Genomic DNA, 24,975 nt, shown 5'->3' with positions numbered 1-24,975 from the left:
TGGCCTTGTCAAATTTAATGGTTGAGTATAGCATCCAAAGCTAAATGTCTTCCATAGAATTGACAAAATTTTCATATATTACTCGCGGGCGCGTATCTCCCACGCGCCGCACGCGTGAGGACTATTTTTCACCGCTCCATCTCCTTCCACCATCTACGCCGGTCTTCTAGTTCCCTCACTAGCTCGTGGCCCTGTGCATCTCCGACAACCCCGACGTTGTTATTTTTTGGACATTTTACTCTACTTTTTTTATCTTGTATTTTTATTCTATAACGTTGTTGTGTTGCTTTCTATTAAACCCGATTTGGTTAGGCTTCAGACTCTTTGTAAGTGAAGTAGATCTTTTTTTTTTATTATTATTTGTAAAAACATTTTTTCCACTATTACTGTTAATCTAAATCACCATGGCTTTTTTGGAAGTCTATTTAGATGTTTGATATGGGTATTCATACTCCCGATGTTATCAATCAAATTGCGCTGCGGTAAGGATTTTTTTGGGCTGCATTCGCAGATGTTCTCTATCTTCACCTACTTTGAGGAGTTCGTAGTTTGTCTAGATTGAGTTAATATGTCTAAGCTTGTTAGCTTAATGTGTTTGTCCTTTAACATTTTTCTGCTTTAATGAATTTTGGTTTGTTACCAAAAAAAAAAAAAAAGATTAGGTCATATTCACTACAATTTACAAACCTATCGAATTTAAATTTATTTTAGTTACTCTTTTTTTTTTTTTGAAAATATAAATTAAGACAAACCCTAACTCTTATTATCGGTTAAAACAACTGATGAAGTGTCGAGATAACGACGAAAAGTATCTACTATAATTGTTCAATGCAAACAAAATCATCAAGTAGGGCTCCTAGGCCGCGTTATCTTTTTCTTTTTAATATGACCAATATTACTTCACAAAAGAATAATGATAAATACAACGGTCCTATTTTATTGATAGTGCTACATCATATAATAAGATGAAAATGAAAAAAGTGTGGTATTTAATATTTATCATTATTATTCACATAAAGTTAAGCTTAATGCCATGATGGGACCTCTTCATGTGACCATTTCACCGTGCATTTAATAATATATAATGTTATCCGATATATTTGTGCGACAATGACAATGTACGAAAATAAATAAAAACGGTGGCGTTAGCTGATACTTTCTTTTACTCCAACGTTCAGCAAATGAGGCAACTTATCGCGAGTCAAACATAATTAGCGAGAAATTGGGCGAGAATTGGAAAAGAGACGGTAGGGGAGTGTGGGGGGCCCAAGTGGGCCTTGTATGATAGTGAGGCTTAGGATTTAAAAATAAATAAAAAAACGGTGGGTTAGGGAGAAGCAAAGGAGGTTGTCTCAGTATCATTCTAACAACTAAAGATAAGTCTATTTGAACCAAAAATTAAATAATGTTAGAGCAATGGTGTCTATCCAACCATAAACCTACCCAGTTGACAGCTTTTTTGTCGCTATTTGCCACGTGGCTCCATGGGTCGGATAACACGTAGGAGCACATGGGAGTTCTGTGCACCATGGATAGGCTTACCTGGCATGTAATGCCCCCAATTCGCCCGTGTTTGAGCTGTGCTCTGCTGCAACTGCAAGTGGGATGCCATGAAACTATCATGTGGGGTTCCACTCAATTATGCTATGAGACAGATAGCATGGTTATCAATTTTAATAATTGTATATATCGTTGCATACTATATGTTTTAAATAACGTGGTAATATGAATACGGTTTTATATAATAAATATATAGTATAAACGATAAAATGGATCATTTCTATTTTCAAACTTATAAAATGAGTGTCAAAATATATATAAAAAAAATTATTGTTGAAATAACATATTTCGGTAGATGATGTTCTTTATGGGGCTGTTAGATTCATTTAAGTCCTTAACCATAATCTTAAAAAAAAAAAAAAAAAAATCCAAAGAAACAAAAAGTCCTTAACCATATAATTTGCCCCTAACAAATCAGTCTGGTTTGGTAAACCAATCTTAGCCACGTCCACATTACCAGTCTACAACCCTTGAGAGAATTTTGCAGTTACGTGGACTTTTGGAACTTGGAAAGTTTGAGTTGAGTACCATTTCTCTCTCTCTCTCTCTCTCTCTCATTTGTGTTTTAATTGTAAAAGTTTGCAATGAAAAGTAAATTGTGAAAGTAAAGTTAGATGCCACGGAATTATTCTACGATGTTGATTTGATCGTCGATCATAACAATATTGTAACATCAATATTGCATAGTTATGAGATAAAAATAGAGTATTTAACATTAAGGCTTACGTCTATCAATTAATATGTCTACAACATAAATGACCATATTTATAAAAGAATTAGAGTAAGTGGATAGAAGACAATAAAGGGGTTTGATTACAATACACAGATATGATAAAAACCTTAACAACGACGTACATTAAATCAATATGACTTCATTTTTATGTATGTTAAGCAACGTGTTTGAAAAATGATTTCCAAGATAAGAAGAATGGTTCAAAGGTTAATTTCTGCATACACTGAATCTGTTGCATGGGTTGCACAGTCGTTTTTTTGATTTCATCATTGAAGACGACGACCTATTATCAAATACATTTTTTTAATTCAACGACAGTGCGTTTGCTTCTTAAATACTCCTCCTACGCAGCAAGGATTTAGAAAAGCCCATTTGAAAGGTAGAGAGGAGCCACAATCATCGATCAGAAAGAGCATGCAGTCATGCTTTTTTTACTTGTAGGTGGAGAATTATTTCAGCAATCAACATGCATTTAGGTACAACGGCATATGACTGCCCACCATTTTTCGGCCTCATTATAGTAACTCTAGGTGGAGCCCTTTGTCACATGGAGCAAGCTCCGTCACAATGAAGCGATCAAATGTTCTTTTCAGATTTGTTTTTTTTTTTAATATTTTTTAATTTTTTTCAACACTAAAAAGAGAAGCAACCATATCATAAAGGGCCGGGTTGAAGAGCCCTTGTGTGAGTCACATGCCATGACATGTAAAAATCAGCAAGGCTAATGATAGGTATTCTTGTATGGATATCCTTGGATGTCTTCAACTATATGGACCAAGAGGCAGGAAAACAAAGTGTGAGGGTCCTATATATTATTCCATTCCAAAGTATATATGTATAATGGCCTTTTGTTTGCCGGTTCCATTACCTTTTTTGATCAAACAATCCTTCTTTGATAATGCTTTCAATTTTATGCGACACAAAATAAATTAGGCTATCGCCAAACAGCCCATTTTGAGTAATATAAAAAAGTGTTTAAAGTATTACAACTTTTACTATAATATAAAGTCAATTAAAGTAGAAAGTGCACCCAAGCCAATGATTGAACCAGCTAAAAGAATTTGTGCTTGATAGAAAATGGAAAATACTAAAGGTACAATTATTTTGTCCAACTTTGAGCCAACTTTTGCCTTATTTTTTAATTTAAAAAAAAAAAAGTTTTTGAAGCAATAATTTTTATTTTGGTTATTTTTTTTTTAAATAAAAACTGTATTTTGCTTCAGAAACTTTTTCCTTATTTTTTAATTTAAAAAAATAACAAAATTAAAAATTAAAAATTAAAAAAGTTTCTAAAGCAATATTTGGTCATTATTATGAATAAAGTACAATTTTTATTTTTTTTTTAAATACCAAATAAAAGAATGACCAAAATAAAAATGATTGCTTCATAAACTTTTTTAATTTTTAATTCTGTTATTTTTTTAAATTAAAAAATAAGAAAAAAGTTGGCCCAAAATTAACCCCAAGTTCGGCTGTATCATTCCTAGTAGAAAATAATGGAAAAATATGTGGTATAAAACCTATGGTTTATAGCATCCAATAAAAAAATGACACCTCAGATAAAACTCCACATACAATAAAACATGAAAACTATCTACTTTTAAAAAACAAAACCAAATCTCGATTTGTGGATTTAAATCGTGCTATTTAAAAAGCAGAAAAATTCAAAAATGTGGTATTTATAAAAGTAGTTAAATATTTAATAAAATTGTAATTTAGTCTTTAGAATAACATAGAGCGTTCCCTTTTTCTCTCTCTCAGTTATCCACCGGCGCCGCCACTGCTCTGGATTTGGCGCCACTCTCCTCCACCGGCATTGGGCGTTCTAGCTTCCGTTCCGCCACTACTCGGGCTCATAAGGAACGCAGATATCCTCCACCGGTGGTGCTCCCTCTCTCCTCCACTGGTAACGCCTCTCTCTTTCTCTCTCTCTCTCTCTCTCTCTCTCTCTCTCCACCATTGCTTTCTCTCTCTCAGACGGCTCCACCGCTCTGTGCGTCTTCGGCGTTCCTACTCCACGAGCACCACACCGACTCAGAACGACGGGTCTTGAATGCTGATCATTCACTCTCCCTCTCTGTTCTTCTTCCTCCATAAATTGGGGTTTTGGGCGTTTGGGTCTTCAACCTCTGAAAGGTCAGATACAAATTACAATCTTCAAAGTAGCTCAGATACTCACCGAATGATATCTTTGATCGGTTTGTTTGGATTTATTTAGAATTTGAATCTAGACCCATTTTAAATGTATAATATATATATACCTACCTACAAAACTAACAAATAAGCTTATATATACTCGCTATAATTCGTAAAAAAAAAAAAAAATTGTCAAATGAACTAAGCTTTTTACAAATCCATATGAATTGACAATTCCTAGTCTAATGAATTATTTTTACTAAAACCAAATTTTACCAAATTTTTTTCATTTGATGCTGTGTTGAACAAAAAATTGTACAATATTTCTTTATAAGAATCATTTGGTATTTAAACTGTCCAGGTGTTTAGCAATTCTGACATGCATTGGTCCTATGATGCCTTTTGATCTTGATCCCCTTTCCTTGTTGGTATGCGCAGAACATCAACCAAATGATGGTAAAGTGATTCAAGTTGGAATCTAATTGGTTTCTGAAGGCTTGTTGAGGAATGCCAAGCTAGTGAGAATGTGATAATTAAACAAGACCATCTCTATTTTGCTTTCTCTATTCTCATCCTTTTGTTTATGTTCATCCAAGAAGTTTGTATCTGTTGCTTAAGTTTATGTTCATCTAAAAGATTTAGGTCTCTTATTTGGATCATCTTGATTGCATTCTCTAGTGTCCAAAATTCATATATTTCTTATATATAAAAAAAGATCCCAATCTCTTGCGATAAGAACTAAAAGAATGACTGTCATGTGAATCCCTAAAACAGTTTAAAGGAATATGAAGAGACTAAGGTTTATATACACCTAAGAAGTGATTCTGAGGATGGCTGAAGATGATATGTAAAGTTTGTGATCAAGCAATAAGAAGGGATGCTTAAGGAGTAAATAAATATTAAACATGAAAAAATATTGACGTGAATCATTTCTCGATTAGATTATTGTTAGAGTCGGTGTGTGTTGTAGCACTTCGGTGCACTTGTTTGAGTAAGAGTCAAACTCCAAGTCACCAAGGAATTATCTCCAAGCTGAACAAGAGTTGTCTCTAGGTAGGGGTCAATAAGAAGTTCTACTCCAAGTTTGAGTTGTTGTATTTTTTTTTTTCTATTTAAAAGGTGTCGACGAGTAAAGAGGCGTGCATGCATGCATAATTTTATCTTCAAACTAGGTATCATTTAGTGCACATAATGGCTATTAATTTATTACAAAAATGAATAGTTATTATTAAGAATGAAAAATGTGCAATGAAATAACTATTCATATTCCTTAGTTTGGTAACAACACATTTGCTCTTATTAAAATTGTACCAGAATTACTAAAATATTAAAGATATATAGATAATAAAATAATAATATAAAAAAAAAAAAAAAAAACTTTGGTGGCAAACCACCCTACAGAATGGCCGACTACCATGACAAAATCACAGATGTAGTTGCATCACCCCTAGATCTCCTCGTATTGGACTCCTAATGAGCTAAGGGGGTGATGCGACCACCTTGTAGCTGTGTTACGTATTGAGTTTTTATGATATGTTTATATAAAGTAGCATAATCATATACAATATTGTTTGAAATCATATTTTTTCTAAGATATATATGATTATGCGGTAGTTGAATATATGAAGTCCCTTATTCAAAGTTGGTGTTAACTCTAATCAATTACCGAATTGTTGTTAATAGATTGAATCAAGTAAAATTATTGTAATTTAATTTGGATGAAAACTTTGTCTATATACCTAGTGACGGAATTAGGGGGGACTGGAGTAGGCAATGGCTCCACCCCAAATTCCTTAGAAAAATATTTTAGGTAGTAAAAAAAAAAAATAATAATAAATAAATAAATTATTTAAAGCCCATTGGCCCCTCCCCTGCCCAACATATTTTTTGGCCCACTCGTAACCCACTCTCCCTCTCCTCTACTTTCCCTTCTCTTCATATAGCTTGGCCCCTAATCAAACTTTTTGGTTCCGTCCCTTCTCTTCAAATACCTTGGCCCCTAATCAAACTTTCTGGTTCCATACTTCCATCTACCCATTATTGTTTTCAAAATTCTCTTAAAAGAAAAAAAGTAGTAAACTTGGATTGATTCGATTCAGCTCTTTACTCCTCTATATTTGACATGGCCATTATTGATGGAGTTTAAGCTTCACCCAACTTCTTTGGTTCTATTGATTCCATATTTATGTATAAAACCCTATATCAACCCTGCCGGCTGCCAACAATACTTTATTCCTCGTGAAAACCAAATGGTTGTTGAAAGCAAGATCAACAATATATATATTTATCTCTTGAATCGAACAAATGAAACTCACACGTCTAGCAATAATGTTTCTATACTCCACCTAACTTGATAGTCTCCTCATCATCATATCTCACTGGGTTAATGCGCAGTATCCATTAAATAAGGGTTGATGGAGTTTTATGCTCCATTTTTTGAGTTATTATATGGCAACCAATATTTTCTTTTAAAAAAAAAAAATTAAGGGTTGATTTAAGGTTGATAAGCAGTTAAGCACGCAAGATGAATTTAGTATATAACATTGCTTTAAGAAGCAAATGTGTCGGTTGAACTTTATCCTAAGTAACTCCTCTAGATAATTGTGTTCAATAATTTTTGGTCTTTTTTTTTTGTCTGCCAATGAGAACATCCAAATGTCAGATATTCATTGGTCTTTAAATGTTTTATTTATTTTCTTACCTTACCAAAAGAAAAAGGGACATGAATAATAGAGAGTGATACTCTCCGGCCATTGACTTCTATCATTTAATGTTCAGAAAAAAGAGATAGCTAGCCTTATTTAGAATGCTAACGGAAAACATTTTAGTGGAACATGAGCTCCATTTGTTAATTTTTTTTTAAAAAGTATTATGATGTTAATATAAATTATATTTTAAATTGTTTATTAATGTTGTTATTTAAAAACATATAGTAAAAGTGATAAAATTTAACAAATAATGCTAATATTTTTGCATTAGAGAGACATTTTTTTTTTCTAATCATGGAAAAATAGAAAAAAGAAAGATAGAAAGAAAAAGCTGTGGTTTTTTTTTTTTTTTTTAATTTGAAAAAAGTGTTTTGATGTAATTTTTATATTTGTAGGAGTAATTTGTATTTAAAATGTATGTTAATGCCTTTTATTTTAAGAAATGGAGCCGTTATATTTAAATTTTATACATTATTTATTTTAATTCAAATCCATCCCCACTGATTTATTTGTGAGCTGAGTCAAAAGCTTTACCCGAATCCGCTATCTGCGAAAGTCCGACGAGGACGGACAAGACAGACTCACGGAAAAAAAAGAAAAAAGGAAAATCCAAGGCAAGGACTACAAAAGAAAAGAAAAGTGAAAAAGGTTAAAAATATATATATATATATATATATATCCTAAAACAAAACAAAGCAAAACAAAATCTTTCTCTTTCTCTCTCTCCACGATTTGTTTGGCATTATTAATTGAGGCCCCTATTCTCGGAAAACCCAAACGATCCCTTTTCTTATTCTTCTGTTTATTTCTACTTCCATTCCAAATTTAGGGTTTTCGCTTCCTTCGTCCTCTTCGTCTGCGAGGCATAAAACCCTAATCCTCCCACAACCTCCGATCTCTTCAACTAGCCGTTATCCACCCGTTTCCCGCCATTCCCAACATCATCCCAGCCGTCCGTTCCTCTTATTCTTCTTTTAAAAAACTAACCGTTAGATCTCCCATTTCGGGATACCGCTGGGTTTGTGTTCCATTTCTCTCTCTCTCTCTTTTTTTCGTTGCAAAAACTTTTTGACCGTTGGGAATGTCGGCGGTGGAAGCGGAGAAGAAGGTTGATGGGGTGGAGGAGGAGAGGGGGGGAGAACTCTTGTTCTGCGGTGCCACGTCTTGGGACACGGTTGGTAGGCGCAAGGGTCTCGAGGGCAACCTGGTCTCGCCGACTCGGCTTCGCCCACTCGTCGGCGTTGACATCCGATTCGTCGCTTCGGGTTGCGGTAAGTTTCGCTGTCCGTTGAGTTGGTTTCGCTTAGGCTTGAGCTCTCGTATTTAGTAGAATTTCTCGGTTTCTTGAAGTAGAATAACATTCATTTTGGCCGATTAGTCTTGGCATTTTTGGTTTTCTTGCATAATTACGAAGTGGGTTCTGAATGTTATACGTTATTTTGTTGCTTTAAATGTAGCATCGTGTCATTGCGTGGCGTTGGATGTTGAAGGGCGTTGCTACACGTGGGGGCGCAATGAGGCATGAATGAGACTTAAAACTTAAATTTTCTGGAAGTGTGTAGTTTATTTCTTGCTGTTCTTTTTGTTGTTAAGTCATGAAGCATTGGTGTGCAGAAGGGACAACTTGGCCACGGAGATACAATTCAGCGGGATAGGCCGACTGTGGTTTCTGAACTTTTAAAGTAAGTTGCCGGGATCGACTTCATTTGTACAGTGTGTGTTCCTAATTTTTTTGGGGTGGCTACTGTCCCAAGAGGCTGTTTTACTGTGTCTATTCCGCATGTTGTGATTTTAGGCATCCTCTTGGTTTGAAGGCTTCCCTTGAGCTGGAGGGTGTTTTGTATAAGTGCTGGCCCGAATTTGACTTCTGGAGTTTAAAATGTGTGAAACTGTAATTTGATGACTGTATGAAGTGGTTAAGAATTGAAATATCTGATATGAAATAGGGCTCGAAGAATAAGAATTCAAAGGAAGTTATGAAAAACAATTGAGGGATGGAACTAAACTAAGTACCTAAAGGCGTCAGACTTTGTATGCACACTTGCTTATCAAAGCTTTGACTTGTTAAGATAGTGGAAAAATTTGATAGTCTAATGAATAATGGAAAGACAATGGATTTCTCATAGCCTTGATTACTTAGGGAGTTTTGTAGCAATTGCTTAACTTGTGAGTGATGGTTATGATGATGGTTCTGTTAGAGAATTATATATGCTCATATTATAGCGTGCTAATTGCATGGTTTTGTGCTTTTTGTGACCCATTTTAAATTATGGAGTTAAATGTCTTCATAAAAATTTTGAGTCACTACTTATTTATTTATTAATTTTGTCATTCGAGTTGTTATGGCTGCTTTGAAGGTACAAAGTTGTGAGAGCTGGAGCAGGGAGGAGTCATACAGTAGTGGTTACTTCAGAAGGAACTTCCCTCGCCTTTGGCTGGAACAAACATGGACAGTTGGGTTCAGGCTCAGCACGAAATGGTAGGTTCATTTTATAAATTTGATTCAATGAAATTTCTACAAGCTTCCAATGCAAATCTGATGGCAATTTGGTTTGCTAGGGTGATCACTTTGGGATCTGCTTTGCTATTTTTGCATTCATTAGTTAAAAATCTTACTTCATATTGGGTATGGTGCATCAATAGCCCCGAGTTTCTCTTGCAGTTGGCAAATCTATCTGATTTCATGTTGAAGTGGATATTTAAGGACATTTTTGGAATTATTATGAAGAATTAATGACTTACTCATTCTATGTGTAGCATTTTGTGATTTCTACGAAAGCTACATCGTGATTCAGAGATGTGTGATGTGCTTTTATCAAGTTTGCTCTTGAAAATACTGTTGAATGCAGATCACTTAATTCATTAACTTGGTTAGGTTCATATCTGGATCTAATTTCTGTACACAGCTTTACTAGTAAACAATTATCATGTGATTTCAGTTATAATGCTCATAGTAGTTGCGAGTATTTATTGCTTGTGGGGAAACATTTAGCCTTGTTAATGTTCTTAATTTGTTTCTATGTGTCTATGAAAACATCCTTTAGTAACTGACAACCAGCTGTTTTATATTGTTGCTTTATTGTTTGTAGAAATCGAGTCATCTCCTATCCGCTGTCTTGTGTCTGAAGTTAAAAATATTGCTTGTGGAGCTGAATTCACTGTGTGGTTATCTTCTGTTGAAGGAGCTACTATACTGTATGGTTTGTGGACACTTTTGGGTTTTTGTTTTCTTGGTTGTTCAGCCAATTTTTCATCTGGCTTTTTGGTTCGCAAATTTAGGCAGATTACTTGCTGATTTGCAGACTGTTTGTTGGTTTCTAGTACTGCAGGTCTTCCACAATATGGACAACTTGGGCATGGAACAGACAATGAGGTATGTTCCTATGTTAGTCTGATTATTTCTTATTTTTCCTTATTTTTCTCCCTTGATCTTTAGATAACTTGATACAGTTTTACTCGTGTCATGGTTATGGTATGCTGATGACAATTATCTTCAAATTATGGTCCCTGTGCTTCTATATATGTTTTGTCAACTTTCTATATAGAGGCAATATATTTGGGTTAATATTTCTATCATGTGTGCGTAGTACCATTGAGTACCACTAAAACTTAAATGGTAGTAAGTAGTGGATGGCATCAATCCCAGTTTCAGTATTGAAATTGTAAATATACTGATTTTGCATTTAAAATCTCGAGATGGTTTTTAACGGTTTTAAATCATTGGTGTGTTTGCGTGCTAGACAATTCTTTTGTATTTTTCTTCCACTTTGCGTTTTCCGGACCCCTTTTTATAGTCACTTACATAAATGTAACCAGTTAATCAAATATTCTTGGAAATTGTGTGAGATACTTCTTTTTAATTCCCTCCAAAAGTATCAATCATGTCCTATAGGATCTCCCATGATGTTAGAAGCTCTGATACTGAGAGTAAGGGACATCTGTGAAGTTGATGCAAGACGATGGCTTTTTAATGGAAGTAAAAAAAACGAATTATGGAAATACTTATGGTGGGCTAGCAATAGGATTTGGACTTGGGAAATAGGCTTACAAAGAGGAAAATAACAGGACTGTTTTCTTACTCCATTTTACCTCACTTAGAACAAGAAGCATCTTTCCTCTTGATCTAAGGGTCTTGTGAATCAACAACCTATAGAGACAAGTACTTAGCAGTTGCAATCTTATCTTTCAAAATATCCCCTTCAAGATGATTAAAAGAAAAAGTCCTACATATTGAAAATTGAAGGTGGTTGCTTTGAAGTGAAGTACTTAAGACCGAGTGATGATGATCAAGCTGTTGACTCAGCAGCTAGCCTTAATAGAATTTGTCTTACAAAAGTTTTTTTTGATAAGTAGAATTTGTCTTACAAAAGTATCCCACATATTTGGTGAAGTTAGAGAATGTTCTGAAATCTCCTAATGCCCAACACAGTTATTAAGGCAGTCTAAGCTGCTGTGTGGTCCTAGCATTAAATCACTGCTATTTTGTAGAAAGTCGCTTTGATTTTGCATCATGTAGTCCGCTCCAGTCACTACCCTGGATAAAATTGTTATACATTTATAGTCACATACAGAAACAGAAGGATGCATGATTTATTCACACTTGCACAAGTGAGACTTAGTTTGGTATGAAGCTTCACATAATCTTGGATGTGCCTGCAGTATAACACTAAAGACAGCTCAGTGAAGCTTGCCTATGAAGCGCAACCACGCCCTAGAGCAATAGCTTCTCTTGCTGGGGAAACCATTGTCAAAGTTGCATGTGGGCTGAACCATACTGGTTGTTAATAGCATCTGCTCTCTCTCTCTCTCTCTCTATTTGCCCCCCTCTTGTTTTCCTCCTCTTCAACATACTTGCAATTGTATTTATATTTATTTTATGTACTTTTTTGGTTTTTGTCATACAGTGGCAGTGGATTCAAATGGTTATGTTTACACGTAAGTGCCTATTCAGTGTACTTATTAACCTTCTCTTTCCTCCTATTGACTTGGCATTTCATCTACAGTTATTGACTATTTGTGTGGAAAATAATTAGGTGGGGCTTTGGCGGTTATGGAAGGTTGGTTCTTACTGTTTCAGCTAGTGAATAGATTTTCCAACTTTTTTGTTCCTGCATAGTGCCCTTTTTCTTGTGCATGTAACTCCTTGAATTCTGATTTGTAGGCTCGGACATAGGGAGCAGAAGGATGAGTGGGCCCCTCGCCGTGTTGATATCTTTCAAAAGCACAATGTTGTACCTCCAAATGCAGTGATTTCAGCTGGTTCTCTTAACTCTGCTTGCACTGCAGGTATTTGTGAACTTAGCTTAAAGTTGAGATATCATTATGCACACACACCATACCCTGTTTTAAACCTAGATCGTTCTTAGCATATAAGTGCATGAATGAACAAGCAAATTGTGTAGACAATCATCCAGTGCATGCATATTATTAAATAATATATGATTAAGACTTGGGTGGGCTGTGGCAAGATTCAAATATATGCTTAAGAGCTGTGTTGGTAGCCCACTTACCCCACACCCACACCCACACCTTCTCTGATTTGTTTTTGTTTGGCAGAGAGCTAAGCATTGTGGTCAGTCTCTTCCAAAGAAAATATTGAAAAGGAAAATTGTTATGGAGTCAAGAATGAATTTCTAATCAAGCATAAGTCATGGTAATGCTGGGTCGCATCATATCCATTAGAAGGCAATTGACTTAGCTTTAATTTGGCTAGCTACATTTTGAATCTAAGATGTTATATGGTATTCAATTTATTCGTTCTTGTTTTCTTTTATTCCAACTGCCCCAGACACCCCTTCCCCCCACCCCAAAAGAAAAAGAAAAAAGACGACTAAGATGTCAGTTCAGCTCTTGTAGCAACCACTTGGCTTTATTCACTTAATTGAGGGTTTTAGAAAATACAGAAAGGATGCGACTAACCTTGCAACTTGGGCACCTTACTGAGTTATCAAGACTAAATTGCCAGTTTATTGAAAGCAATGCAACACCCACGTGGCCTTGTTTTAACTGTGTCATCAGCAGTTACCTAAGATTGTTAAAGTTGGGATCCTACTTTAGGATTGGTGAGGGGCTCCAGGATTGGATTGTACATCTATAAGACTACTTACTATGCAAAAAAAAAAAAACCTTAATGGTCCCTAATTTCACATTTGTGTTTTAGTTACAACTTATTCCTTCAACAAATTGGTTTTTGGTTTGTTTTAAAGTTGATCCATTTTCCAGGTGGAGGGCAGCTCTATATGTGGGGCAAAATAAAGAGCGCCGGTGATGACTGGATGTATCCTAAGCCTCTCATGGATTTAAGGTCCAGCAGTTACTTGTTTCTTTTTGGTTCATTGGAAAGTATTTTCGTGTGTCATTCATGCTGTCTTTTCCTGTCTATTATTCTCCTAAAAGTGTTATGCTTAGTTTGCTTCTTTTCTTGGTAAGATTATGCCTTTTTATCTCGCTTGATGATGTTGGCACTTGTTACCCGTTTTTCTTCTTGTGTTCATCAATGAATCTCATTCTTCCATCCTTTTCTTAATTGTCCCTTCTCTGCTCAGTGATTTCGCTATATTTGATTGAGTCCTGCAGGCGTATTGATCTTGGTTCTGGTTTCTTCTATCTTGTTCTGGTCATCACACTTTTGCTAGTAGTCTCTGCAGTTGGATGGTTAGGTGCTCTGCTGTAACTTCTCTTTATCCCATGATATTCCTATCACTATCACCATCAGTGAGAAAGTGATTTCAAACTGAGGCTTGTAGTACCATACCAATGAGGCTTTACCACCAAGACTCTTGGGTGTTGTCTTTTGAATTTTGGGATTTAGATTTGGACTTATTTTTTGTTTGTAAGATTTGATCCAATGACTTTAGTCAAGTCAATCACTTACTTTACCTTATTGTGAATCATGCACAATGGACTAGGCTGTGATGCAGAACCAAGAGTACGTTGTTAATAGGATGAATGTTATAGCATCTACTTTTTAACTTGAAAACACTTATTTATTTTTGAGTTCATTGAGAAACCGGTTTGCCTTTATCATGAACCTTGCTTTGTTGATGCTTAAACTTCTAACCAGCTGTTGAAGCATATCAGAGATCAGTTGTTGGCTCAATCCTGAGTGCTATCCCTCCTCTTTTTAATTATCCTCTCTGCTGGAAACATTTAATTGGCCTCCAACCTGGCTGTCTGCATCCCCACTCGTTTGGATTTTGTATTCTCTTCAGGTTTACAAGTTTCCCTGCCTACTGGCCTTCATTGCTGGTTTGAAGCCAATGCCGTGTACAGTAATATAGTTTCCTTTTTGTTGTCTTGAAAAGATATACTCCTTCAAGTTATGAAGGGAAACTTTTAGAGGTTTTGGTTGAACCTTTTTATTTTTGGTGCTACTCAGCATAATTGTTTAGATAACTTTCCTTCTCTGCTTTTTCAGTGGTTGGAATTTACGTTGCATGGATTCAGGTAATATGCACCATTTTGTTGGTGCTGATTCCTCCTGCATTAGTTGGGGCCACGCTCAATATGGAGAGCTGGGATTTGGTCCTAATGGGCAGAAGTATGTGTTTGTCACGATCAATAATACATTTAGTTTCCTCTTTTTGTCTCTTTAAGTTTTGCTTTAGTGTTTGTTTCTTCTGTTTAGATCTTCTGCAATGCCCAAAAAGGTAGATATTCTTGAGGGCATGCATGTTATCAGGTGAGTGTTTATCTCTTCTTACTGTTCTTTTTGTTTTTATTAATTGCACCTATAGGATGTGATGATGGATATTTTTTCCTGTAGTGTTGCATGCGGAATGGGACATTCCATGGTTGTTGTTGATAGAACAAATGTTGGTGACCGACTTGACCAGGTGATTATTCAAAAACGTCGTCACAGCCTCTTATTGAGGAATCTACTTGTAGTGACAGCTTGCTGCTCCTTAGTTCCTTCAGTACTGTATGATGTTCAAAGTTTAATGGCAGGCAGCATTTCTCTTTGACTATTATGATTATCATACAACTTGAGTGAAAAATTAAAGATTGATTTTTACTGTCACGTTATTTTAGTTGCATATGAGTATACTAAATAAGATTACTCTTTTTCTTTTCTTCGGTTATGGGATTGATCTACTTTTATATTCCTTGTGTTAGCTCCTGCATTTTGTTACATTCTTTCAATAATACAGGTAATGCAGTTATTTACTTTTTGACCTTTTATTTTTATTTTTATTTTTTTTTCAGCTTGATGTATATGATGGCAAAACTTCTGGTGAAGGTATGCTAATGTTAAAGGGTAATGTAAATGGTTGGTCTGATTTATTGTTGGAAGAATTCTTGTTAGTTGCATGCTTTGAGCAGAAGTAATATTTGTTGGCGCAAGGCTCACTGAGACCTTTTGATGAAGCGGGTAATGCTATAATTTGTGGTTTTCTAAGGGCCAGATTTCTGCCTGGGCTTCTGGGGCCAGGCATGGAGGAGTTGACTTGACCTAAACTTGGCTGTCAAAAGACTGTAGATCCATCTAGTAAAACTAGGTTTCAACATAGTATTGAAGCTACGGGGGTCCATAGTGGTCGCTGAATCAGAACTGATCTTTTTGCAGGAAGTGTGGAACCTGAAATTGAAGCTCCTGTTGCCAAGCAAACTCCTAAAAAGGGTGCTGCTAAAGCTTCTAATAACTCCAAGAAGAGGAAGAAGTCAAAAGATTCATCTGACTCAGAAGAAGAGGATAGTGATGATGACAGTGAAAATGGTGAAGAACAGGTCAATGGGCAGGCGGAAGAGAAAAAGCGAGGCGGGAATGCTTCTGGTAGAGGTCAAGGTAAGGGTGCTAATAAAGCCACCCGTGGGCGTGGTCGCCCTCCTTCGGCAAATAAAAGTTCACAGCCTTCCCAAGGGAAAACCGGTAAAAGAGGAAGGCCCCGGAAGTCGTCATAAGTTTCACACTCCCCGTTCAAGGTGGAAATTTTGTTCTCTCGTCATAGAGAGTTGTACGTTATGATCAATTGGCTACTTTATTTACATTTCTTTTAATTGTTTTAAATTCTTTTTCCTTTTTTAATTCTTCAGCCCCACTAAAATGTGCTTGTTTAATTGATAGGAAACAGTTATACTGTACTAACATTTCATTTTGGAGTTCTCATTAAAATGAGAAAATGTTAGTTGCAGCTTCTATCATATTTTATGAACCAAGTTTTCTTCTAATTTGGCTTGAAAGAAATTTTTTTGCCTCAGTCTATTAAATTGATTTATGATTTTAGTGTAATTTGCGAAGTCTTATGTGTGGTGCCGTATACTTGATCACTATTTGTAGCATTTTGCCTGATCAACAAAAGAGAAAATTTAAGGGGTTAAACAATGATAATACTGGTTTAATTCGGTCCTTTAAATACAATGGTTACAAATGTCATATATTATCATCCCCATATATACGGAATCAATCTACGAGTTACGTGTTTCTTTATTCTTTTTTTTTTTTTTTTTTAATTTTTTATTTTTATAAAGTCTCTATTCTCTTTTTGGGTTGTATTTTATTCGTTCATTTGCCAACATATTAAATTTTTTGGAAAAAAAGAAAAAGAAAAAAAGTCTCCCCTCTTCCTTTCTGGATCAGGTTTGCGTACGGCCTTGGTTTAGGCCCAAAGTGCAAGGGGAATGCACAGTGGCCAACCCATTACATGAGGCCGAAGCCCAGGCCCAAGTAGCCTGGCCCAAACCCGGTCCATTGCCGGCTCTCAATGGACCACTAAACCATGCACCATGCTAAAACCATACTATACGGGGGGGAATAGAGTTATATGGGTAGTCCTGCAATCTTTTATACAAAGAGCATTTCTATCTCAGAATGATGTCATTACCATAGCAGCCTTAACCAATCTTTTGATTTTTTTATTTTTTTTTATCAATGACTAATCTAAGGGTTGATTGGGACTGTCACGTTAACATTGTAGCATAATTGTATAATAAAAATGCGGTATATAACAATATGCAATACCATCTATATGGTTAACAAACCAAACGTGCAGCTATATCATGGCCAAGACAATGAAATAACCGTATCAACATGTAGCCACAACTAAAGATTGTTTATCAGAAAGAACTCTTCTTGGCTGTAGCCCCAAAGAAAGAACTAAACAAAAGAGTTTAGCTCAAGTTCTAATTACATCTCAACACAACCAATCCAATAAAAAAATGACTAAGTTTAATAAACTAACAATAATCATATACTGATAGATTTAAAAAAGCTTATATACGATTGCACACTACCCATATTGCAAAAGAAGTTAACACAACATGGAGTTTGGATCGATGCTAGCAGTTGGGTTGACCAACCTATTGGTTCTCATCTTGCTTAGCAGCATCACCATTCTGCCGTTCGTTGTGAAGAGGCTGCTGTGGCTGCAGTTGTGCCGGCTGTTGCATTCGATGCTGTTGCTGCTGCAGCAAATGATAAAGCTGCGTGGGCTGGGGATGCTGCAGCTGGTACATCTGTTGATTAATAGAAAGCTGCTGAGCCATGCAGTCCGCGAGGTACCCCTCCCCGCTGCACTCTGAAGCAGTGAGCCTCAAATGCTGGACTTCTGCAGTCAATGCCTCATTTAAAGCTGCACATCAATAGACAAAACAGATGAATATAGTAGCCCAAATGCAGCCATACCATCAGGAAGAACTTAATATAATATGAAAAGATGATATTAAGCCACATCATTAAGTTCCTCATGATGAGAGGGAAATTAAGAGAGTAAATATCAATAAATGCAACATGCTTAAGACACATATTTACGTCTTGATACAAACTGACAAAGTATAATGTAGGTAACTGCAAATCTTAAGGGGACACTACCTCTCAGAAGTGGTAGCACAACATAAGTACAACGCATAAAAAGCACAATGTGACGCCTCAACAATGGTAATCTCCCTTCACTATGGCTCGAGATTTTCTAGTCTCAGTGTGGCCGGATTCATTGCGATGAATAAGTTCATCTTGCCCACTCTAGCACTAGCTACCCTCCAGCAGTCCAACCGGGATCTTTCTCCAATTGGCCACTACTTTCAAACCACCAGAATGGACAAGGCTTTTAACCTATTTCCAATTTTATTGTTTTCTACTGGCATTGTTTCTTGCTAGTCTGATGTTGTAATAAGGGTGTTTACCCTTGTTGTACTTTTAATAATATTTGCTCAAAAAAAAAAAAAAAGCGAAGCAAATCTTAAAAGATTTTTTTTTGGGGAGGGGGGGGGGGGGGGGGGGGGGGGGGGGGTACAATTATTTTGTGACTATTTATTCCCCAGGCTTTATTTCTTTATATTGAAATTGAATCTTAAAAAAAATCTCCAGATGATATTGATAAACCTGATATATGCATTTCTTTTTTTATGGGGGAAAAGAGGAGAGCTTGTGAAACTTATCCTTATGAAAAGTTTCCAAATTGTGTGCAAACAATCCATCTCATGATGATGGGGAGATGTAAAAACACATATAGCAAGGTTAATTTTCCAGTCAACATAGCAATATCAAGTAAAAAGAGGCCATAGCAAAGCTGCAACTATAATATCAAAATTCTAGCAATACTTAACAACCAACAAGAATTGCCATTACAACGTGTTTTCAAGCATGTAGGGCTCCATTTTTTAACATCTTTATTTTCACATAAAACCAAAGTAATTAAGTACTCAGGTATTCTAGAGCCTAGGTGCAAAGCCAGGCATGGGCGTAACAGGGGTAAAGTGCTAATGCAAATTAAAGCACTTGTATATAGGTATGAAAATAAATGTAGTAGCATAAAAAATTGAACATTTTGAGGAGAATGTACTAAGCCCCTCTAAACTGACATTTCATTTGCACTTAGACCACCAAATTTCAAAAGTGACACTTGACCCCTTCATTGTAAATTACGCCCTCTATTAACATTTGGCTTTAAAATAGACAGAAAATACCACAAGTGCTAATTTTTTACGAAAAAAAAAAGAGTCAAAATTATCCTTTCATAATTTGTCTTTTAAAAAAAAAAAAAAATAATAACAAAATAACAAAAAGGCCAAAAGGGTTGCCGAACCACCCCCAAGGGTGGCTGGCCACCCCCAGTTTGACCTCTCAGCCACCCCCATAGAATTTTTCAAACTGGAGGTGGTGATTCGGTCTTTTCCAAAATCTGAGGTACTAGTTTTGTCATGTTTTAAAACCTAAGAGGGAAAATTAAAAAACCTCAAAACCCAGGTACCAAAAAAGTTATTAACAAAAAAAAAAAAAGGTTAAGGTGTGCATCAAGTGTGGCATTTTTCGTCTATTTTATCACCAGATGCTAAGGGAGGGTATAACTTGTAACAAAGTGGTAGTTGAAGGGGGTCAAAAGTCACTTTAAAAGAGGTGTTGTGGCCTAAGTGCCAATGGGGTGTCAGTTTGAAAAGGTTGTATATTTTTCTCAAACATTTTTTTGCACATCATAATATGAAATAATAAAATTTGATGCTGGAAAATACATAGAAAAGAAAAAGGACAAGCAAAACGTGAATAACAATACCAACTATCCAAACCTTGAGAAAAATAATGTTGTTAGGCTATGTGGAGCCTGGTTTGTATCCAACCCAGTTCAACGTTAGAAGTGCTACAATTTTATTTTATTTTATTATTATTATTTTTTTTTATAACGTAGGAGAACTTTACTCAGATTAATTGCACGTCGCAGAAGCGCTACAATTCAAATGAAATTTTTTCTGAGGCTTAGTCCATGGAGTGGAGGCTTGGGCTGATAGGCTAAGTTTAGAGTGCTTAGGTTATTTTCTCCATCCATGGAGTGGAGGCTTGGGCTGATAGGCCAAGTTTAGAGTGCTTAGGTTATTTTCTCCAAGTATTTTGCTTGGAGAAAATACTTAGCCTATCTAAGTTTGAGTAATGCTATACATACTCTCACCTCTTTACATCTAATTCCCTGCACCCATATGTGACTTTTAAAATTACTATTGGATTAAAATCCAATAAAGATCCATTACAAATCCAATGGTGGTTTTAAAAGCCACCTATGAGTGTGGAAAATTGGTTGCAAAGAAGTGGGAGTATGTGTAGCATTACTCTATAAGTTTAGAGTGCTTTCCAAGCAAAATACTTGGAGAAAATAACCTAAGCACTCTAAACTTAGCCTATATAAGTTTATAGTGAGTTTTTAAGTTTTTTTTTCTTTGTCTCTAAGTATTTTTTCTTTGTGCTTAAGTTGTGCCTCATCCAAGGAGCATCACATAGGTACCTTAAGGCGCTAGATGTGAGCCTCACTAAGCTTTGCACTTAAAGCATGCCTAGGCATGCTTTAATTGACACTGATCAAGACATTGAGGAGTCTCTTGGATTTGATTTCTCATAATCACATTTACTCACAAATAGATGGAAATCTATTATAATTTTAAGGTTCATTATAACCGAATGAAGCACTAAATACTACTTTGTCTGTGTTCATTCAAATATAGATCAATCATGTTTGCCAATTGCATAAATCAAGCTCATATTTTGGGAGAAGAGATTGAACAACCCCGCGTATAAAAACTAGAATTTGCTGCAATACATATTTGGATAATGTAAAAGGCATTAAGGATGGGAAAAAAAACTTAATAACTGGTAAAGTGAAATAGAAGCTAAAGTCAACAAAAGGAACCTCTCTCCAACCCAGTCTAACATACCATGGGTTCAAATTAGAAGAGCACCAGTAGAAAACCAGGAGAAAAATTAAAGACAAGAAGATAAAGATCTCTTGAACAGTTTGACAAATTTTCATATGGAAACATCTTGTAAAATTAGAGTCATATGGTGCAAATATATCAAGATTGGTTACAGCAGACTAAAACATAGGGAGCAGAAGAAAAGGTACATACCATCTTTGAGTTTCGACTCTTGTTCCATGGCCTGAAGGCGGAATTTCAACTCATTGTTCTCACTCTTAAGCAAAACAGAATCTCTCTGGATAAAAAAATAGAAAACAAAATCAAGAAAATATAATGAAGGCCAATTGTAAATGAAAAAAGGAAAAAGGAGAATGAAATAAAACTAAATAACTATTTAATATCAAAATCTCATCACCCTAAATACCCACCTGTAACTTTGCAACCTCATTAGACAACGTAGTATTCTCTGTCTGTAGAGTTTGTGCCTTGTGTTCTAAGTCAGCAGTGTATCGCATCTTCCGCTCCTTGGAACGAGCAGCCGATTGACGATTAGCCAAAATCCTGGTGAGCATATCATAAATGAAGAAATTCACTCAATGACACATAATTGCCTATTAATACACAGATAAAAGTCTTTAAAAAAAAAAAAAAAAAAGAGACAAAAAAGAGCACCTCTTGGCACGTTTGGGGTCTGATAATGCAATCTCAGTCAGTTTCTCATTTACCCTGATCTTTCCCAGCTCAACCTCACTGAACTGGGCATTTCCAAACTCCACGCTGAACTTTGCTGAGTTCCCATCTATTGCATTGCTAGGCGAGTCTTGATCCACTCGAACTCCTATAGGCGGGAGGTTTGGTGATTCATCATCAAAATGCAAATTTCCCATAAAACTATCCATTGAAACACTTCTATAGTGTCGGACAGTAGGTCTCACATCTCCACCAGCAATTCTCTTTCCTTCCCTCTTCTCATTAGCAAAACTAGAATCTGACCCCTGCACACTGTTTTGGTTGCCATTTATTCGACTTTCCACTTCATTATCACTGCTATCACATCCGTTCGTCTTTGAGCCACTGGCTCTGCTATCCAAATCCTTTTCCTCAGTACCAGATGAGTTCATTTTATCAAAGTTGTCCAAATTCATGTATTCACTAAAAAAGTCGTCAACAACTTCTCCCTCGGATTTCCCATCAGCAATGCTATTGTCATCCCTATCCCTCTTCAATTCCCCTTTCATCACCAACTGTATCGGCTTGTCCATGCCCACCGAATTCTCTCTTCTAGAAACCGACCGGTCCAAAAATCCCCGACTCCCAATGGGAATCAGCTGAGGTGAAGATTGAATCATGGCTGAGAATCCTAACGGAATACTATCACTATTAGAGCGCCGGTGTCCTCTACGAGGAGGAAGGCCCTCGCTGACCCGAAAGGCATTAGCTCCATTTACAGGTGAAGGAAGCAATGGACCATGAGAATTAACAGCACTTTCTTCCATAGACACATCCGTCGAAATTGGGTCAGAGAGCGAGCTTGTTGCTGGTTCGCGATAGGGCAAAGGGCTCAAAGGGGGCAGGTTATCAAGCGAAAAAAACGTAGGTTGCGATAAAGACCTGGAGTGGGAAGGCCCCGGGCTCAAATTCTGTGAACCTGGCTGCCGGGAAGCCGGCCGGGACCCCGGAAACTGCGAGTACTGCAGTGAATTAGCTGGATTGTTCGGGTGCGAGGGTGGTATACCAGGTCTCTTATGACTGTTCTCACTACCTCCAGGACTCAAATTTTGTGGTAATTGACGCGCAGTGAAACCCATTTGAGAGGGACTCAAATTTTGCATATCCAACTGGTTCTTAGGCTTTATACCAAATGTATATTGGACCCCTCCACTTTCGTCAGTGCCACCCATCTCCCTCTATTATACTAAAACCCTCGATAAAAACACAGAACCCTAGGTCCCTAAGCACTACTGTATAGAGTAATCAATCAAAGCTATAAATAAACACTACACTAATAGCACAGGTCACTAATTTACTGAAACCGAATGATCAGCAAACGAGAAAAAAAGAACATGGAAGTATGATCATAGACAGAACCCACCTCTTCCAGTGAACAGACCCACACACCGCAGTGGCCGGAGACGACGAAAGAAACCTTAAAGCACCGCAAACTGTTGTCAAAGACTGCCGCCAAGTTAATCAGCCAAGCGTGGCGGTGATATCCATAGACGAATAGGCCTCGGGCAACACTTCCAAAGAGTTCACAATTTTCCGCTGCGGACACAAGCCTTTTTGTCTTTTCGCTTCTCTTTCGGAACCAGAGACGAGCTTTTTGTTTCCGGTCTATATGCTACACGTGAAATACGCGTGGATATAGCGAGATTTTGAGTTTTTATAATTATTTTTACGCGTTTTGTTTGCTTTCATGTCGCCTTTGTCTCCGCCATTTATCGAGGGTAAGATGTGAAATACGTACAAATACGTGAATGCCGGGCAAACTCGTTTGAGAAATTGACGTTTATGCTTTGACTTACCACGGCCGGCCTCTGATTAATTTTAATTATTATTTATTAGATTAAATCATTATTATTTATTATTTAAATTTTGGGTTAAATACCAAATACTCACCTGGAGTTTGGTAACTTTATTTTTATACTCCTGGAGTTTTATTTTTATCACAGGATCCCCTGAGGTTTTGAAAAATGATCAAGTTAGTCCATCCGTTAGTTGACCGTTAGTTAACCGTTAGGACTGACACGTAGACCAATCAGATGTTGACACGTGGCACCTATTTAATTTTTTTTTAAAAAAAAAAAAATTAAATAGGTGCCACGTGTCAACATCTAATTGGTCCACGTGTCAGCCTTAACGGTCAACTAACGGATTGACTGATTTGGTCCTTTATCAAAACCCCAAGGAGGTTTTGTGATAAAAATGAAACCCCAGAGGGGTAAAAATAAAGTTACCAAACCCCAGGGGGGTATTTGGTATTTAACCCTTAAATTTTCAAATACCAATACCATGTGTCAAAGTAATGGTTAAGTGATTAAATTTATCTCTTCATGTAAGCTTAAGCTTTTGAAAATAGGTAAATTTAATCACTTAACTATTACTTTAATACTCCCCCTCACGCGTGGACTTAAACTCCCTTTTAACAGCATTAGAGTCAAAGGTTATGGATTCGAACTTTGACTCCATCAAATCACCTCTCATTTAAATTAAATATTTTACGTGTTGGACCTCACCTATTAAAAGAGAGTTTAAGCTCATACGTGAGAGGGAGTGTTAAAGTAATGGTTAAGTGATTAAATTTACCTCTTCCTATAAACTTAAATTTTTGAAATAACTAATAATTTAATACGATAAAACACCATTCATTGAATTTGAAAATAATGCTTGAGGTTTATTGAATTGTACATATCAAAAAAAAAATTATGAAATATGATTCTCTTCATTATAAGTATCAAATGATGTTTATATGTTACTATTTCCCTGATTTTAGTTTAATTGGTGGATTGATGTATATAATATGGTTCAATTTTGTACTGAGCATACTAGGAAGGAGTAGCATTTTATTGTGAGAAAGTGCATATATCTTATTCCTTCTATGTCTCCAATAGGAGTGAATCCAATAATAAAAGCAGTGAAGATTATCTCAAAGATAAAGAATTGAGATATTCTCCAATTGAGGACAAATGGGAGATTCTCCAATTATTAATTGTAACCCTTCATTTTAAATCTAATGGTCTATAAAATGTCAACTGTTTTTGTATAACCGATGCATTAAATGCTAGCTTTTGTTTTAAAGATGTTTTAAATAATTTTATAGACTATTAAATTTAAAATAAAGAGTCATGATTAATAATTAGAAAGCCTTCAATTTCTCCCTAATCCAGATCAAAAGATAAATTAGCCCAAGATGTGTGAAATCCATAAAGTTATGATTACCATGACAATAATCTTATCCACACATTTATGTCATGATACTAATATTAAATTGGACAGATGGATTAGAGTATAATCTTATTTAGGAAGTATATGTTTTTTTTAATTTTTAGTTTAAAAAAAAATGTTTTAAGGAGATATAAAAATGAAAAAAAAAATATTAACTTCATAAAAAAATAATAAAGATATAAATTATACTAAAAAAACACACTCTTATCTCACTATTATAAAAAATTAATTGATATTCTCATTCCAACAAAATGAAATATTAGCGAAATTACGGGTGCA

The 24,975-nt window shown here is 35.9% G+C and overlaps 2 protein-coding genes and 1 long non-coding RNA gene across 4 annotated transcripts; 2 read left to right on the top strand and 1 right to left on the bottom strand.

The window, feature by feature from the left end:
* Positions 1-4,031: 4,031 nt before the first annotated feature.
* Positions 4,032-5,017, top strand: LOC132190474 (uncharacterized). 2 transcript variants are annotated; one of them, XR_009441139.2, is made up of 3 exons: positions 4,032-4,199; positions 4,271-4,429; positions 4,868-5,017. It is a non-coding gene; the product is annotated as an uncharacterized LOC132190474 (long non-coding RNA). The 2 variants fall into 2 exon arrangements; XR_015909149.1 differs by having other exon boundaries at positions 4,032-4,429.
* Positions 5,018-7,862: 2,845 nt separating this feature from the next.
* On the top strand, positions 7,863-16,273 carry LOC132189373 (Regulator of chromosome condensation (RCC1) family protein). Its single transcript, XM_059604097.2, has 16 exons — positions 7,863-8,408; positions 8,595-8,656; positions 8,752-8,819; positions 9,495-9,616; positions 10,227-10,332; positions 10,459-10,510; positions 11,797-11,914; positions 12,042-12,072; positions 12,171-12,194; positions 12,299-12,423; positions 13,360-13,441; positions 14,555-14,677; positions 14,765-14,818; positions 14,903-14,972; positions 15,343-15,376; positions 15,704-16,273. The coding sequence occupies exons 1-16, from the start codon at positions 8,219-8,221 to the stop codon at positions 16,036-16,038; spliced, it is 1,596 nt and encodes a 531-aa protein (XP_059460080.1). The 5' UTR covers positions 7,863-8,218; the 3' UTR covers positions 16,039-16,273.
* An 848-nt stretch (positions 16,274-17,121) lies between these two features.
* On the bottom strand, positions 17,122-23,080 carry LOC132190307 (bZIP transcription factor 29). Its single transcript, XM_059605258.1, has 4 exons — positions 21,424-23,080; positions 21,180-21,312; positions 20,962-21,046; positions 17,122-17,705 (listed from the first exon to the last, which is right to left on the bottom strand). The coding sequence occupies exons 1-4, from the start codon at positions 22,650-22,652 to the stop codon at positions 17,434-17,436; spliced, it is 1,719 nt and encodes a 572-aa protein (XP_059461241.1). The 5' UTR covers positions 22,653-23,080; the 3' UTR covers positions 17,122-17,433.
* Between the last annotated feature and the right edge of the window lie 1,895 nt (positions 23,081-24,975).

Source organism: Corylus avellana, chromosome 9 (genome assembly GCF_965113065.1).
Source record: "Corylus avellana chromosome 9, dhCorAvel1.hap1.2, whole genome shotgun sequence".
NCBI lineage: Eukaryota > Viridiplantae > Streptophyta > Magnoliopsida > Fagales > Betulaceae > Corylus > Corylus avellana.
The sequence above is the reverse complement of the archived record's forward strand: the minus strand, read 5'-3'. Positions and strand labels throughout refer to the sequence as shown.